At 43.5% G+C, this 17,237-nt stretch overlaps 1 protein-coding gene across 2 annotated transcripts in view; it reads left to right on the forward strand.

The window, feature by feature from the left end:
- ELL2 (elongation factor for RNA polymerase II 2) overlaps positions 1-17,237 on the forward strand; it is a 47,694-nt gene that overhangs the window by 13,282 nt on the left and 17,175 nt on the right. For both annotated transcript variants that reach the window (XM_030004463.2, XM_030004462.2), the window contains exons 2-3: positions 4,321-4,368; positions 14,669-14,790. In XM_030004463.2, coding sequence (XP_029860323.1) covers positions 4,321-4,368; positions 14,669-14,790 — 170 coding nt within the window. The remainder of the gene's footprint in view (positions 1-4,320; positions 4,369-14,668; positions 14,791-17,237) is intronic.

Genomic DNA, 17,237 nt, shown 5'->3' on the forward strand with positions numbered 1-17,237 from the left:
ACTTCTGAGGCGGCTCGAACTCCTTCATATGCTGCCAATATCTCTTTTTCAGTTGGAGTATAGCGAGCCTCGGATCCTCTGTATCCCCGACTCCAAAACCCCAGGGGTCGACCTCGGGTCTCCCCAGGTGCTTTCTGCCAGAGGCTCCAGGTAGGGCCATTCTCCCCAGCTGCAGTGTAGAGCACATTTATAACATCTTGTCCTGCCCGGACTGGCCCAAGAGCTACTGCATGAACAATCTCCCGCTTAATTTGTTCAAAAGCTTGTCGTTGCTCAGGCCCCCATTTAAAATCATTCTTCTTCCGGGTAACTTGGTAGAGAGGACTTACAATTTGACTGTAATTTGGAATATGCATTCTCCAAAAGCCCACAACACCTAAGAAAGCTTGTGTTTCCTTTTTATTAGTCGGTGGGGACATAGCTGCTATTTTGTTGATCACATCCATAGGGATCTGACGACGCCCGTCTTGCCATTTTACTCCTAAGAATTGGATCTCCTGTGCAGGTCCCTTGAGCTTACTTTCTTTTATGGCAAAACCAGCCTTCAAAAGGATTTGGATTATTTTCTTCCCTTTCTCAAAAACTTCTTCTGCCGTGTTGCCCCATACGATGATGTCATCAATGTATTGCAGGTGCTCTGGAGCTTCACCTTTTTCCAGTGCAGCCTGGATCAGTCCATGGCAAATAGTGGGGCTGTGTTTCCACCCCTGGGGCAGTCGATTCCAGGTGTACTGGACACCCCTCCAAGTAAAGGCAAACTGTGGCCTGCACTCCGCTGCCAAAGGGATGGAAAAAAATGCATTAGCAATGTCAATTGTGGCATACCACTTAGCTGCCTTTGATTCCAGTTCATATTGAAGCTCTAACATATCTGGCACAGCAGCGCTCAGCGGTGGCGTGACTTCATTCAGCCCACGATAATCTACTGTTAGTCTCCATTCCCCATTAGATTTCTGTACGGGCCATATGGGACTATTAAAGGGTGAGTGAGTCTTGCTGATCACTCCTTGACTCTCCAATTGGCAAATCAGCTTATGGATGGGGATCAGGGAATCTCGGTTGGTGCGATATTGCCACCGGTGCACCGTCGTGGTAGCAATTGGCACCTGTTGTTCTTCAACCTTCAGCAACCCCACAACCGAAGGGTCTTGAGGGAGACCAGGCAGGGTAGACAGCTGTTCAATCTCCTCCGTCTCCAATGCAGCTATACCAAAAGCCCAACGGTACCCTTTTGGGTCCTTGAAATATCCCCTCCTGAGATAATCTATACCAAGGATGCATGGGGCCTCTGGGCCAGTTGCAATGGGGTGTTTATGCCAGTCATTCCCGGTTAGACTCATTTCAGCTTCCAATACGGTTAGCTCTTGGGATCCCCCTGTCACACCAGAGATACAGATGGGTTCTGCCCCTTTATAACTTGATGGCATTAGGGTGCATTGTGCACCAGTGTCTACTAGAGCCTTATATTCCTGTGGGTCTGATGTGCCAGGCCATCGAATCCACACTGTCCGGTAGACTCGGTTGTCCCTCTCCTCCACCTGGCTGGAGGCAGGGCCCCTCTAATCCTGGTTAGAATATTCGTTACTCACTTTTCGCACACGTGAATCAGAAGTCCCTTCAAGAGGATCAGAAATGTGATCAGCCCATCTACTGCATCTGGGGGACTCCTCACAGGAAACTGGAGCAGCAGTTTTCCAAGAAGAATCCTCTTTTCTGGTTGCTTTTTCTCGCAACTCCCGTACCCGTGCATCCAGGACTGAGGTAGGTTTTCCATCCCACTTCCTCATGTCCTCTCCATGGTCACGCACGTAAAACCACAGGTTAGCCCATCTTGTGTACTTTCTCTCTCCTCTCTCTTGGGCAGAGGAATGCTTACTCCCAATAGCTGCGATGCGGGCCTGTACAGGTGGGGAGGAGGACATATCCACTTTGAATTGCTGGAACTCTCGGGACAATTCCTCTACAGCCGAGACACAGGCCCGTAGGGAGGAAGAGAGACTTCCTTCGTATTGCCGGAGTTGGACAGCCAATTCATCCACCGTTTGTCCATGGCCTTCTTTCCAGGACATTACTGCCAATGAGTTGGCATAGGTTGGTGGTGCACTTCGTAGAAACTTCCGCCACATGGGTTGTGTGCATTGGACATCATCTGGGTCTATGGGTGACTGCACATTTTCTGGATCATTATAAATCACCTCCAGCACGGCTAATTCCCTCAGGTACTGGATACCTCTCTCCATGGTGGTCCACTTGCCTTGGTGACATGTAACTTCCTCCTTGAAGGGGTATCTTTCCTTTACACCTAACAGAAGTCGCCTCCAGAGGCTGAGGACTTGTGTTTTTCTCCCAATCGCCTTGTCGATGCCCCCTTCCCTAGACAGAGATCCCAACTGCTTGGCTTCCTTACCCTCTAATTCCACACTACTAGCCCCATTATCCCAGCATCGGAGCAGCCAGGTAACAATGTGCTCACCTGGGTGGCGGCTAAAATCTTTTCGCATGTCACACAACTCACTCGGGGATAGAGATCGGGTGATTATTTCAGGTTCTGCCTCTTCCTCCTGTTCTCGTGATGACCCTGGTTCATCTTCATCTCTCACTGAGCGAACTGATTTCTTTGTGTGTTTCTTTTTCTGTACAGGGGCGACTGATGCTGGCACAGGTTGGTTCTCTGGTTTAGCTGCAGTATCTGTCACTGTGGTTGGGGTAGCCACGGTGCCTGCTGTAGGGGTAGGGGTAGCCATGGTGCCTGCTGTCCTGTTTTCCATCTTTTCCCCCTTTTCTCCCTGAGGGTGCTGCCTAATATCAAGCAGTGTTTGGTAGATACTGGCCAGGGCCCAGCACAGTGCAGCGAGTTGTACGTCTTTGGAATAGCCACAGCATTTTTCTTTCAAATATTCTACCACTTCATGAGGGTTCTGTAGTTGTTCGGGAGTGAACTTCCAAGCCACTGGGGGTGAGAAGTTCTCTAGATACCTGCCCATATCCTCCCACATGCCGTGCCACCCATGAATATCCAGCTTTGGGGCAGATCTCTGGGTGGTACTCTTAAAGAGCCTTTTTGTAGCCCTAAACAAGACCTGAAACATATTCAGGAGGCATAGCACTAACAGCACAGTGGCTTGTGCATCCCAAAGATATTCAAAGTTCTCAAAAGCTGTTGTAATTAGTTGGAAGGAGAAAAGGGAGGCGAACAGACGGGGGGAAGTATTCCCCCCTAACTCCCCCATGGATTGGCTGTAATTACCAATAAAATCCGATAGAAGGTGCCCAAAGTATGGAAATGATATCACTGCCTCATACAGATACCAGCTTAACCTCATGACCAGTGATGTAATCATTTCACAAGTCGACATTGCCCAGTACAGCAAAATGATAATCCCAATCACTCTCCCAGAGGTGAGAAACGTAACTACAGGCAATACATAGAGCATATAAGGACTTACAAAACGCCACCATGTAAACAAATTAATCAACATTGTGACTAACATCTATTTATCTAATATAAGGAATGCGTATGACAAATTTGTTTCAACACGCTCTGGCCAGATCTGTCGTTATCTCAACCCTTCGTGCCCCACGTTGGGCGCCAAAAAGGACTGTCGTGGTTTCAGCCCAGCCGGTAACAAAGGACCACGCAGCCGCTCGCTCACTCCTCCCGCCCCCTCCGGTGGGATAGGGGGGAGACGGAGGAGAGAAAAAAAAAACCTGGAACCTCGAGGGTTGGGATAAGGGCAGTTTACTGGGACAACGCAAAAAAAGTTACAACAACAACGACGGTACTAATGAAAGAGTATACAGAAAAGAGTGATGCACAGTGCAACTGCTCACCACCCGGGACCCGACGCTCCGTCGCTTCCCCCACCGAAAAGAGCAGGAGCCCCCTCCCCCTGGCCCACTCCCCATTTCTATACTGGGCATGATGTCACATGGTATGGAATAGCTCCTTGGCTAGTTCAGGTCAGCTGCCCCGGCTATGCCCCCCCACCTCCCAGGTTCCTGTAAAAATTAACTCTATCCCAGCTGAACCCAGGACACCATGGCACGCCGTTGTCCTTGCTAAGCACAATAGAGCATCGGTTCTCGGGCTCCTTGGTGCTGAGTGGAGGAAACCCTGGGTGCTGCGAGGAGCCCAGACCTGCTGCTGAAGCCCTGGCCACTGCTGCCTGGTGGGGTCTGCATCTTGGTATGGGCATGAGGAGCCTTATGGTTTGCTGTGGGATCATCCACCTTCTCTTTCTGCAGCGAATTAACTTCTGCTGGAGCGCAAAGATTTGTCAACATTTTGCTTACATTCTATTTGTTTTCTTTCTCTTGTAGGATCGTGTTTCTTCTCAACCTTCAATTCAATTTAAAGGATCCCAAGGGGTGAGTATTTTGTACTCTTGTTATACTGGAAAAGAAATGCAGTGTAGATTAACCACTTTCACTTTAAAAAAAAAAAAAATCCTACAGACATTGTTAAGATCTGCTTAATGCCAGATATGTTTCATTGTGTATTTACTTGAAAGTTGTAGCTGAAAGTGGAAGAGAATCATGCTTTAGGTATGCTTCTTTTTTATCTTACTTTTGTCACCTTTTAGCCTAAATTTGAAAGCCATGGAAATAAGTTGTAAGTCATCAACTGAGCAGTGCAAATTTAATATTTTTTAAATAGATGTTAAGAGGTTGGTTTCAAGGTGTGAAGCAGAACTGCAGTTTTGAGGGGTGGGGTTTTGCATACCACAGACTACCGATGGTTCTTGACCCTTTTCTGAAACTAATAAAACAGAGTATTTCAAGCCTGTTATAGAGTTGAAGGAAAATATGAGGAAATGTGGCCTCCTAATGGCCACAGGTCCTGTTAAACAATCAGTCAGTGGTGCAAATTGGAGAACTAAAGCTGAAGGTAACATTAAAATACAGGCTATGATCTCTAAGTAGAATGATTTAAGGTTTTAGGTTTAATATTTAAACTTTAAGGGATGGCTAAAGTCTCATTTTTAAAGACTGAAGTATGGATTGTGCTTTTTGTGCTGTTAGACTTAATTCAGATCCATTAACTGATCCAGTTTTCCATGTAGCTTTGTGGTGCTGGTGTATAAATAGCCGGGAAGGGGCAAGAGAAGGATGAGTAAGGTGTTTATGCTGGTGTGAAGAGGTACTCCTGCCCACAGGTGTGAAACTACAGTCCTGGTCCAGCATTATTTTGGCTGAAGGGTGCTCGGATGCTGGGAGAATCATATCTATAACAAAGCTACTTGTGCAGACAAAAGTGTCTTAACTGCACTTGTAAGAAAATCCTTTGTCATTATAGCTTATTCGCAATTTAAACCATACTGGCAAATATTTAAACTACACTGGTGAAAGAGTTTCCTTACTTGAATGAATAACCGTCTTAGTTGAGAGTCAGCCAAAATAGCTGTACCAGGAGAGAGTGGCTGGGAGCACAGATGAAATTAAATTTGTGCTGCCATCAAGAGGGAAGTTGCACTTGCAAATCTGGCTGGGAAGTAATCCAGTAAAACAGACTGGCCAGCCCCACCGATTAGCTTCCTGGCCTGCCGGCTGTGGCAGCAGGCACATGAGTGCTGCAAGGAATGGAGCAGGAGCCGAGTTCAAAATAAGCTCTCAGAGTATAAATAATTAACCTAGCTGTTAATCTGAAGTTCCGCAAGTAGTATGCTGTGAAAGAAAAATTACCAGGATGCTTTATCTACCCTGCACCCTCTCTTTCTCTGCAAAAGTTCATGTGCTGCTTTCTCCCATGCTCTCTAGTAGCAGTTTTAAAGCAGTTGTATGTGAGGTTTGAGATGTTACTAAGCTGGGAGAGACTTTGTTTCTCAGCTGTAAAAAGTCTGGGGGTTCTACCAAAAGCTGTCAAAATCTGGGGGTCACAAGACTGCTGAAGAGCCAAATGTTAACTTACAATGGTATCACCCCTGTTTCTATTAAAAAGTTAATCCAGGTATGTACTTTTTGATTATGAAACTCAACAGTAAGGTCTGCTTCCATGCTCTATGGGGTGGAAACATCTGCAGGGACTTCGCTGCTTGCTGCAGAAGCAGTAATCTCTTATGGTACTTTTCAAATCTGTCCGTAATTAAGGAAACGCAAACTAAGGAATTTATTGCAGGAGATTCCTAGATTCTAAGTCTTTGCAATAGGGAGAGAAATTTAAGGTAATTAAGGCGGTTGGTAACTTAAAACAGGACATTTACTACTGTATATACAGTGGGAGAGAAATAGTTAGCTTGTTATTTGTGTGTTATTTATATTGTGCAGCCACGTTCTGAGTATTTCCAGAGTACACAAATTGCATGGCAGAGGACTGACCTGGCCCTTTGAAAAGCCTGCCTTCCTCTTCTGGACTGGTTTCCAGTAGGAGGTCTCTGGAGTGAAGAGTGTTCAAGGTGTATTTTGTCAGTGCCAAGGCGTTGCAGGTTACCTATGACAGCAAGATGTTTCCTTAAATGCTGCTGAAAGCAAATAGTAATTTTCTTTGTCTCTTGAGAGTAGTTCCTCTGCAATTCAGGCAACTATCTAACTCCCAGCTGAGGATAAAATACTAGCATTACAAAAAAAAGCTTTTTGTTTTGTTTTGTTTCTTTTAAATATTCCATCTCTAGTTGCACACATTCTTGTCCCGGGCCTGTGTGGCTGATGGGAAGGGCTGGAGTGGAGAAATAAAAGGAGCTTTCTGGCTTGGAGTGGTCTAGAGTTGCATTAGATGTGGGAACTGAGCAAAGGAGCCTTACACTAGAAGAGGCAAGGGAGGAGCTTTTATTTCATGTATATGTTTAACGAGAAGCTAAGATTGGTGTCAAAGGGGTTCTGCAGTCACTTTGCCAAAAAAGAAAAGCAGGCTTCATTTTTTTTGTTGTACAGTAGGGTTGCTCTGAAGGGATCTGAAAAGTGTTGGAAGTATATAGATGGTGTCAGAAGGCACAATAGCAAATCCAGTGGTGCAGTAAGATGGTTTGCATTCAGTATGATAATAAATCATCTGTGTGTGCTGCATAGTTAGCCTCTAGATGCTGCTCTTCAGTACAAGAACCACTGAAACTGCACTGGAACAGTTTGCACAAAACACAGCTAAGAACTCTGAGATTTGTGAATTCATAAAATAACTGTGATTGTTAAAACAAACTTTTGCATCAGAGCACAAGTCAGCCCCTGGGAGGGAGAACTTTTCCTCCTGGAACATCTTACTCCCAGACACTCTGGATGATAATGTCTGCTGGTGTTTGAGAGAGCTGGAGGACACTGAAGGACTGCAAGAAGTGGATCATTACAGTGATTCAGATTAATTTTTAAGAAATAGCTTGTAATTAAACACCTAGGCAGCCTGGAGAATGTAGCAGCTGTGCTGTGCTAGATACAATAGCCCTGAGGCATGTGAATATTGGCAATTAACTTGTAACACAGTAGGGATACCTTTAAAAAAAAAAGTCCAATTATAGTCCAATGTACTTCTGTAGAGGTAATTTTTGAAACAACCCTGCTTTCTCTGCTATGGCTTCCCTCCTATATTTTTAACTTTCTCTGCTGTGTCCTGCAACTTGCAAATACATTTCTTGTACAGAGACACATTTGTGAAGCGTGCACCGTACCCACAGCTGGCGACCTCGATCTCCTGCTGCGACGCGCGTGCCTCCAGCTGCTGTGGGGCAGCCGCTGCGAGCTCACCTTCGTCCGGAGAGCGTACAAAACCAGTCGCCGGCTTGGGGGAATTCAGCAGGGTGCTGAATCTTTGGGCTCCAGTTTAGGGACAGTTGTTGCCTGCCTTGCTTTCTATCCCTGCGCAAACCTTTGGTCCTTGCGCCGGAGGAAGGTGCAGCAGTGTGGGTGTCGGGGACAGCAGTCGCAGCCCCCAGCTGAGGAGCTTTTCTGCAGCAGGTTGGTGACAAATTCCTGCTGGGTGGCAATGAAACCAGCACGGTGCCCAGCACTCAGGTTCACACGGGTGAACTGGTGCGTGAAGGTGAGCTGCACGGATTTGTGGGAGCAGATATTAAGTTCTTAGAAAAACTGCTTATTAAGCAGACGTAACTTCTTAGAAAAAAGGCCAGAGAGAAAGAAGGAAGGAGGGGCGAGAAGACTGAAACTAAAAGAAAGTCTTCTCCCTTAAGGTTATCCATTTGTCTACATGTCAACATAATCAGTAAAATGTATGTATTTGAAATGGTTTCTGTGTAGTAAAATATTTAATATTTTTTGCAAGGCAGCCACATGTAGTCACATGATTTCTGTAGAAAGGCATCTTAATTTCCTTCTTGAAAGGGACATTGGGCACATTCTGTAGTATAGATCTAATGAAGGAGGAGGAGGAGGAGGTTTCCTTAATGAAGGAAACAGCATTTTGCAAAAGAATTCTAGTATTAAAATGAAAACATATCAGCGCTGAGATTTTTCTCACTTTTAAGAGCAGTTTTTTGAAGTTTCAAATTGGTCAAGTAGGTTTCTGGAGCACTTTTGTCTCCTTGAAGGTGCAGGCTGGACATCTACATTAACACAGACAAAGAAACAAAGTTTTAAGCTTGGGAGCAAGCCCACCTGGGCAGAAGCCACTGTAGCAAAGATCCAAATCATACAATGGCAAAAATTGTCCCTCTTGGGATTTGTAAATGTGGAAGTTACATGAAACATGGCAGAGTGTCGCTGCTGAGCAAAGCAGTGCCTTTCCTCAGTAGCAGGGGTTTGCCTCTTGGCAAATAAAGTGTTGCTCTAAAGAAACTGTGAGTAAGCTCCAGAAAATGGATTAATTGGAAATGTCTCTCAAAAAAATAGTAAGAGCTTAGCTTGGAGGGCCCTGCAACTGTTAATTTTTAAATCCTTTAATCCTGTTGTAGAGACTTGTGGCGTGAGCTGGGCAGTGGTGTGGATGCCTGCATGGGGCAGGAAGCAGATTCCAGCTCAAGTTTGTGAGCTACCAACTCTTAGCCTTAAAAGTAAGGCTTTGAGGGAAAACTACTGGTGAGATGGTAAGGTTGGAACGATTCTGAGAAGAGACAGAGGAGAGAGAGGACTTGAACACATCCGCTGAGCGGAAGCACCTAAAAATACAGTGCTCATGTCAACCTGATGACGTGATGCTGTTCTGTGGAAGAACAAGAGGAGAGTGGGTAGAAGTGTTCAGAAAGAAGAGATTAAGTGACTCAGGCTCAGAGAGCAAAATACATCTGGCCTGATTTGAGGGTACAATAACAGCACACGGTATCAGCGGGAATGATGGAAAGGAGGAAGACAGAAGCGACAAAAAGCTATGAGCCAGAGAAATTGGAGTGAGTCCACACAGGAACTTCAGGAGAAAATTACGAAAACTGTTCTTACGTTACAGAGCCAATGAGGATATGTCAGAGAGAGAGAGGGTAATGATAGATCCAGAAATCAATTACCAAGAGGAAGAGATTAAAGTCAAGGGTCTGAGTTATTCTAGTGGATATTCTCTATTACTAAATTCATTAGATGGTAAGAAATTACAAGCCAGTTTGAGGATGTAGAATTTGAAATGACATTTTAAAGTAGGCTGCAGAGGGTCAAGAGCCCTTGACGCTCATCCTGAGGTGCTCCAGCCTGGCTGGTGGTGACACAGGCCAAAGCACAGCATGCCGCTCTGCGTGCATGTGAGACCGGTGTGCTGGTGCATGCGTGAGGGTCTGCAGCTGCGGGCTGTGCTGGGAGAACTCCCTCTGCAAAGGGGTGAAAGGCAGGAGGGAGGAACAGGGTACCCCTGGGTGCCACAAAGCATGCTTGTGTTAACACCTTCATCTGCCTGGCTTTCCCCAGGTCGCACAGGTGCTTGATTGGAACTTGCCAGCATTCATCCGAGTGTGTTTTAAGTCTTGACTTTTTCCTTGACAGTTAAAGGTGGAAGCTTGTTTTCATTTGAGAAGATTTAGAAGTACTCTTTCCATTCTTTTGTTTCCAAACAGCTTGCAGTAAGAAAACTTTACCGTTTTATCCCAAAGTCTCAAATTTCAAAAGCATAAAAATTCTAAGACCTAACCTCTACAGAACATTGTTCTTCCACTTCTGTTTTCTATATCCTCTGCTAAGACTTTTTTAAATTCAAGAGGACCCTGTACCAACTCAGTCCATCCTTCCTGGGATTTGCTTTAGCATATCCAAGCTGGCATCTGCATGAGTGTCACTGTATATAGGTAAATAAATAGGTTTGGTGTCCTCACTGTCCTGTGCACTGCTATGCTTACAGACACTTCTCTGCCCTTTGGTGCTAAATCTAACTGCAACAAAGAAGTTGTTGGTTTGTGTTTTAGCAAGTGATGCTCTAGGAAAGGAGGACCCTTCTGCAAATGCCATTGCTGTACATTTGCTGCAGTACAGGAAAGGACAAAGGTGATGATACAGATGGTAAAGCAGTGTGAGAAGGCAGCTGTGAAGTAATGTGGAGAGGAAATGTAGAAGGAGAGGCTTTGGAACAAACAGCTGGTCACTACAGAGCAGAAAATTTGGTCAAGCCTGGTGGGGAAAACTGAGCATTCACCTGTCTATGCCTTAGGTGCATCTTAGCTTGTTTTTTCCCATTTAGTGCCTGCGTTCTCCCAATACTGTTTCCTGGCCGTTCAGGAGAAGCACTTGTGGGTGGTACTGGTAACATTGCAGGGATGCTAAAACTTTTAGGCACGAATGGATGCTATTTACCGCGTTGTAAATTCTCACCCGCAACTTATCTGTGTTATCTTATGAAACAGACCGGTGATATTCTTTGAGTGTTTATCAATTGTGGCCTTAGCTAGAAGCAGGCAGCTAAGAGACGTATTAAGGCTGGAGCTGGGTGTTAGCTGAAACTGGGTCACTTCTCTGAAGGATGCTGAGCAGCAAGAAGGCAGTGGGAAGAGCAGTGAGGGCTGCACATGTTGGGTGGTATATATGGGGGAGCTGGCACAAGGTTTAGCACAGCTGCCTATGTGGATGTGTTTTCTGGCAGTGGAGAAAGTATTTCATGTGACGGGCTTCTTGCATAAATGGGGAAATAAGTATGTGCAAGGATAAATCGTTTCGGGCATGTGAGGAGAAAAACGATGCCCTGCCTTCCTGTGCTAGTATGTATTCTGGGAAATATATAGGCTGCAGACTTGCCAACTCAGACCAGTTAGTTAACGTGTTTGAAGTTGGGCAATATTAGGGGAAAGATGCATGGTTCATTTTATTAGGATGGTGCCTAAACCAGGGGGAGAGATTGTTGTGAACTGTGTTCTCATACACGTGCTTTCAAGACGGCCTCTTCCCTTGTCTGGACATGATCAGGGTGACTCTCTGGATAAGTTGTGCAAACATGCAGCTTCTCTTCAGAGCTTTCTCGTCTCCTTTCTTGCCCTATTTGGTTGGTTGCTGGTAAGGTTACAGTAGATCTAATGAAGGATTGTGGCAAGGACTTCACTATTTCTAGAAGAAGAGTGTAGGTCAGCTGTAAATAATGGTGGGTGTTTGCTGTTCAGAAATCTCCATCTTTGCTGTAAAGGAATATTGTAAATTTCTTTTCAATGTGTTGCAGGCCATGTACCAGCCAGGATGCTCTTTATACATGGAAGGTTGAATACAAATCAAAAGCAGCTTCTCTGAAACAAATGTGCTGACAATGGGCTTGCAGTGCTTCTTCCTGATGCAAACAAAGATTTATTTTCTATTATGGATTAATGGTGTTCCAATGTGTACTTTTTTTAATACAGGCTCCTTGACCTTTTTCTGCAAGTATTGCTCAAATAGGAAAAACAAACTTTTTGCCACTATGCTTATCTCAAGCTGAATGCAGTATCTTAATTCTGATTAAACTAAAAATCCTTGAACTGCCTATTGAACTTTTCAGAACCATATAGTATAAATTTACAGTGTAAAAACTGGTCTGTTTATTCAAAACAGGAGGCTTATTTGCAGAAGCTGCTGAGTCTATAAACTGCTTCAAAATGTTATTTTGTCTTGCAAGATACAGAAAGAAACGGCAACTATGTCAATGGCAGTAAAACTTGATCTTAAGGGTTTGAGGTGGCAGGAGTTTTTGCAAACCCAGGTGTTGTCAGCAAGTTTATCCTGTTCAAGTATTGCCTCCTCTAGGTTGCTGAGAATTTGCTAGTATCCTAGGAACACTTTCTAGGCTGCATATTGCCTAGCAAGAGCCCCATGCTTTAAAAGGGTGCCTCTGTAAGATGAGTTTACTTCATTTGTCCGGGAACGAGGTAATCTTTGCAAAGAAGCAGGGAGGGAGCCTTGAAATCTCTTCAGGTCGAAGCCGGTAGCTGGCATTTGGTGGGGGACAGCACACCAGGGCTGGGATTTGCTCTGCACGGGCGGCTGCTGAATCATCCTGCTTCTCTGGAGCAGTGCTGTGCGACGTGGTGCTGGAAGGGGGCAAGCGCGGTGGAAGCCTCTGGCGAGCCAGAAAGTGGATCAAGGGCAGCAGCTCCTGCGTGCGAGTCTCGCATCACGGTCCTGCAGTTTAACCTGCTGTTTCTTGTTGCTGTAGTCATGTCGGTGTACCCCAGTATTGTAAAAGCATGATCCTGCGGGCTTGTGTTGGTTGGATGTTCAACTGTAGCCTGCAGATCATTTTCTGTACAGGTGCTGCCCTGTGTGGGGTTTTTACTTCAAAATGAGGTACCTTGCACAGCCTCTTTTGAAGGCTATTATACACCTATTTTCAGACCTCCATCCCAGTTTTTCAAGACTGCTGTGAATTTTAACTCCATCCTCATGCATTTTGTCCGTGCCAGCTTTGTTACCTCCAGATTCAATAATTATTCTCCGTTCCATGTCATAAATGTGTGGGCTTTCACTTTTGAACCGTAATACGGGAAATAGGCTCTGATTTAATTGCATTTAATATAACTTAAAATGCATTTTTTTCCCTCGGAGCTTGTCCTAAGTTGAACTTATTTTGAGCAAATTTTTTTTTTTTTCCATTGATCAGCCTGAAGAATGTATATGCATGAAATCACCTTAAACATTAGGAATTTCTGTACCTTAATATCTGTATTTAAAATTCTGGAAGAATTGCTGTATTAAACCATAGAGTGGCTCAATGTGGTTTTATGCAACAACATGAAGACAGAAGCTGGCCTTAGAGCACATTTAAAAACATGCTTGTTGCTGTTCCAAGCATACACAGCAACGTTACCTGCTTCCTTTTGCTAGGCTGTATGTATTGAGGGCCGGCCTTAGATTGATCATAGAATATATTTGTTCATTTTCCAAAAAGTATATTGGGCTAAAAAACATTACCTGTTCTACAGTGGGTTGAATTCAAATTGTCAGATTCACACATACACAGCTGCTGTGTTTGTAGTAAAACCAGTATGCTGAAACATTCTATCAGTTGTAGTTAATTTTATAGAATGTAGATGAATTTTAGTGTCATTTGGGCCCCTGTGGTGGTCTTAGGTTGATAGTTACTCTGTAGCAACCTTCATAATCATTAAAAGGTAAAGCTGCATATATAATCCAAGCTTATGTGTTTGGTAACTTACCTGATTTATTTCCATTCTTATATAAAATGCACAGATTGCTCTTTTAGGCATACTAGCACTTGAAGCTTAAGTAAAAGAATATGGTGTTCAGGTGACTTGTCTTTCTCCTGCATGTCCAGTCACTGTCCCAAGCTGTTGGTAAGCTCTGCCAGTACTGACGATTAAAATACAAATGATAATGGAATTGTTTTGTAGCAGCACTTTGACACGCAAATGACATTGACATTTATGAAGACTGGCCAGTCTCACAAGCACAATATTGAGATAAAGATTTCTAAGTGGCTGTTGAATATTGCTTTTACATGTCTAGCTTTGTCAGCTGTATTTAATATTCCATTAAAAATTCAAGGAAATTTCAGAAGAATAGCTTTTTAGATTTACTGCAAGCTAATTTTACCTTCAAAATAAAGTAGTTGGATGGCAGTAGTTTTTGTGTGCTTTGGCATTGTTTTGTGTAGCAGCACACTGAAAAATGTGCTTATGCTAATAAACATTTTAATGATTTCTCATATTTACATTTTTAAGCTCCAGCAGAATGCAGCACATTCTGTGCTAAATGACTAGTTCAGCCAAGGAAATCAAGTTTTGTTACGTCTGACTAAACTTACAAAAAACTATTTACATTTCACATTTATGCAAATAATTGCATCTAGAGCTGAGTAAAAGAAAAAAGGCTTTTAGCGCCTGTTGGAGTTCAAATTCATCTTTTATAGTTTAGGAAGTTTTACTCTTATAATTTGGATGTTGCTGGTTTTTTACCTTCTTGGAGCCGACTCCCGTATGTGCTTTGTTAGGACTGAATAAATCACAAAGTTGGGGCAGTGACCAATGTGGTCTGTGCAAATTGCTCTTCTCTGTTTTGTTAGCTGAGCTTTGGTCCGTTTGATTATACTCAGGCACTTGCATTTGAAGTTAAGCACGTGCATATTAATTCCACTAAATGGGAAAGGATGACTTGCTACTTGAATGCTTTGCTGAATTAGAGGCTGAGCAGCTGTCACTTTTCCAGTTTCTGCTGTGACAGACACATAGCCAGCGCTACTTTCAGAGGGAGAATTGTGCCAAAGCAGTCTTTTTAGTGACATCATTGAAATCATATCAAAACTTTCAAAATACAGTTTCCTATTTAAAATTATGGTCCTAGTTAATTGCGAGCAAAGGAGTGTAGATTGAAGTTTTTACATGAACTTTTTTTTTCCTTTTAGCTTATTAAAATTCCCAGAGCTGATGTGCCAAATGAACAGCATACGTTTAACTTCTACTTGTCAAATGTTGGCAAAGATAACCCTCAGGGAAGCTTTGACTGTATCCAGCAAACAGACTCAAGGTAAGTTTTACTTAACGTTTTCTTTCATGGCAAATTTAAGTAGATTCTGTGGCTTTGAGCATATAGCGAAAACCTTTAACAGAAGTATGCTCCTAGTGATGAGCTGCAGTAGAAAATTAATTCCTAGCAGTAGCATGATTTCTTGCTAATTATAAATACTTGCCTTTACATAGAATTCTTTTTGGTTTTGCTGTTAAAAAAGTAGCCTTTTGAGTACTTTTGATTCAAAGAAACTAACACAATAGTTTGATTAACTATTGAGTAGGTATTCTTTATTGGCAGCGCTGGATGCACGGTGGATCGCTCCACCTATCGTGCACACCATCAGGTCTAATTGTGCAGGTTAAGTACATGTTCTACATACATATTCACTAGATTTCTGAGAAATGTTATACATATTCATTAGTTTTCTGGGAAACTATTAGAATATGCAAATGTCCTTTGCGCAGGCGCATTGAAGGTCTCTGGTGGTCTTCAGGAGTCCTCTGGTGGTCTTCCATAGTCTTCCTCACTTGTCCGCTATTTGACCCTCCTCAGGTGATTCTGCGCAGTATGGTCCTTTACATTTTTTGATACATCAGTGCTTGTTAGTGCTCATATTATCTAAGTTTTCATTAGTGGTATGGAACCATATGGCTAGTTTAAGCTAAATTATCTACAAGGACAAGAACAGTGGCAGGAGTTCTTATCTTTTCCAGCCCTATCTATCCAAGCAAGGCCTCTACTTGTGCCTTCTCAACAAGATTGTAAATTCATCAAACATTTAATTAAGTTTTGTGATCGCTCATGGTTCCTTCTTGCTCATCACTCCCATGTACCAGTCTCTGACAGGCTTAATCCTTGACAAACACCAGTCCTTGGTATGTAAAGTTACAGAGAGACAATCATTAAGCAATAAGCAGTTCGTTCTCTATATCACTTTCTCACCTTTTAGTGCTATTTTTAAAAGCATTTGGAGCTCAGCATCATCCAAGCTAGACCAGATCCATTCTGCAACCATATGTATATATGACTATGGCTGGCAGCATGCTAGCATGCTGGCCATGATGGATAGTTGTCTTATTTTAAGAACCACATAAGTCAGTGACCTTATCCATAATTGCATGACCATGGTGTTTCAGAACCCAAACATAACACAGCAGCATCTTGTCCTGGTCCTTTGAGTCAAAGTGAACAGTGTTAATGTCTACCAAAAAGGCAAGAAAATACCGTGCTTTTACATTAAGTGTGCTTTAGCTTGTAGAATATTATGTTCAGCGTAGTATTAATGTAGTCCAGTGGTGTTGAATAACTGTCCCATTTGATTAACTAGGACATCGCAGGCAGAGTTTGTGTATTGATCTGGGAAGCTGATAGCAAACAGGTACACTGACACATGTATCCAAAAGGTGCTGCTCAGGTTCTCAGTCACAGGAGAGCTTCTGCCTTCGATTTCAAAACAGGGATTTGTCTAGATAGCGGGTTTTGGGAGCAATAAGAAAATGAGCTGATGTAATAGCTCTTTGCCTAACAGGAGATCTGTCAGCAACCTCATCCTTCTCTTTCTCGCCTTGCGTTAGGTCTCTTCTACTACAATACAGCCTGTCAGTGAACTCACTTAACTGACGGGACTGGCAAAAAGCCAGACGGTTTAGCAGCAGACCTTGGGGAGCCTGGGGCAGTGTGGGTTTTGGGGTTTGGGGTTTTTTTGCCTTGCTTTTGTTTGTTTGTTTTTTTTATTAAACCGTATCTGAAAGGGGCCAGACAGCTGCCAAGGCTGGCACAAAGCGAGCGGCAGGAGTGCATGCTGGGGTGAGAGGTCCTGCCTCCGCTCCTGGCTTGCCTCTCCCGAGCATCTCTTAGGGCACTTTCTTCTTTGGGAAGGAGCACCTTCCATTGAATTAAATTGTATTTTTTTTTTAAGTAAGATTAAATTTAAGCTGCTTTAGCTTTGAATCATTCTGAATAGCATGCCTAGGTAGTTTTAATGTGGTTTTACTAATCTCTCAAATCTAATTCAGACTAGCTTTCACGACGTCCTTTGTAGCCAGCTCTCAGTTAGTGCAAAGTGCCTGCAAGGTTAATGCAAAACTTGTGTAGTGTTACATACAGAGTCATTTAAAAAAAATAAAACCAGAAAGGGCTTCTGCAGGGTGTCTAGTCTAATTTTGTGCTCAAGGCAGGCCTAGCTTCAAAATTGGCTTGGATTTTGAAAATGCCTAGCCCGAGGAGAGGGATTACACAGTGTCTCCATTAGTCCTTGGCCATTCCTGTGGTGAAAAAGCACATAAAGGCAGTGATGTTCAAGAAAATGGGCAATGTGTAAAAGCTGTGCTTTAGATGGAATGAAGGACCTTTTTTCCGTTGTAAACGCGGTGACTTCGGAGCAAGGAATCAATACATACCCCTAGGCTATGGACAAAACTGTAGCTGTATCGTCTTGAAATATTGGGCAGTGGCTTGGTCCA

Source organism: Aquila chrysaetos, chromosome Z, assembly GCF_900496995.4.
Source record: "Aquila chrysaetos chrysaetos chromosome Z, bAquChr1.4, whole genome shotgun sequence".
Classification (NCBI taxonomy): Eukaryota; Metazoa; Chordata; class Aves; order Accipitriformes; family Accipitridae; genus Aquila; species Aquila chrysaetos.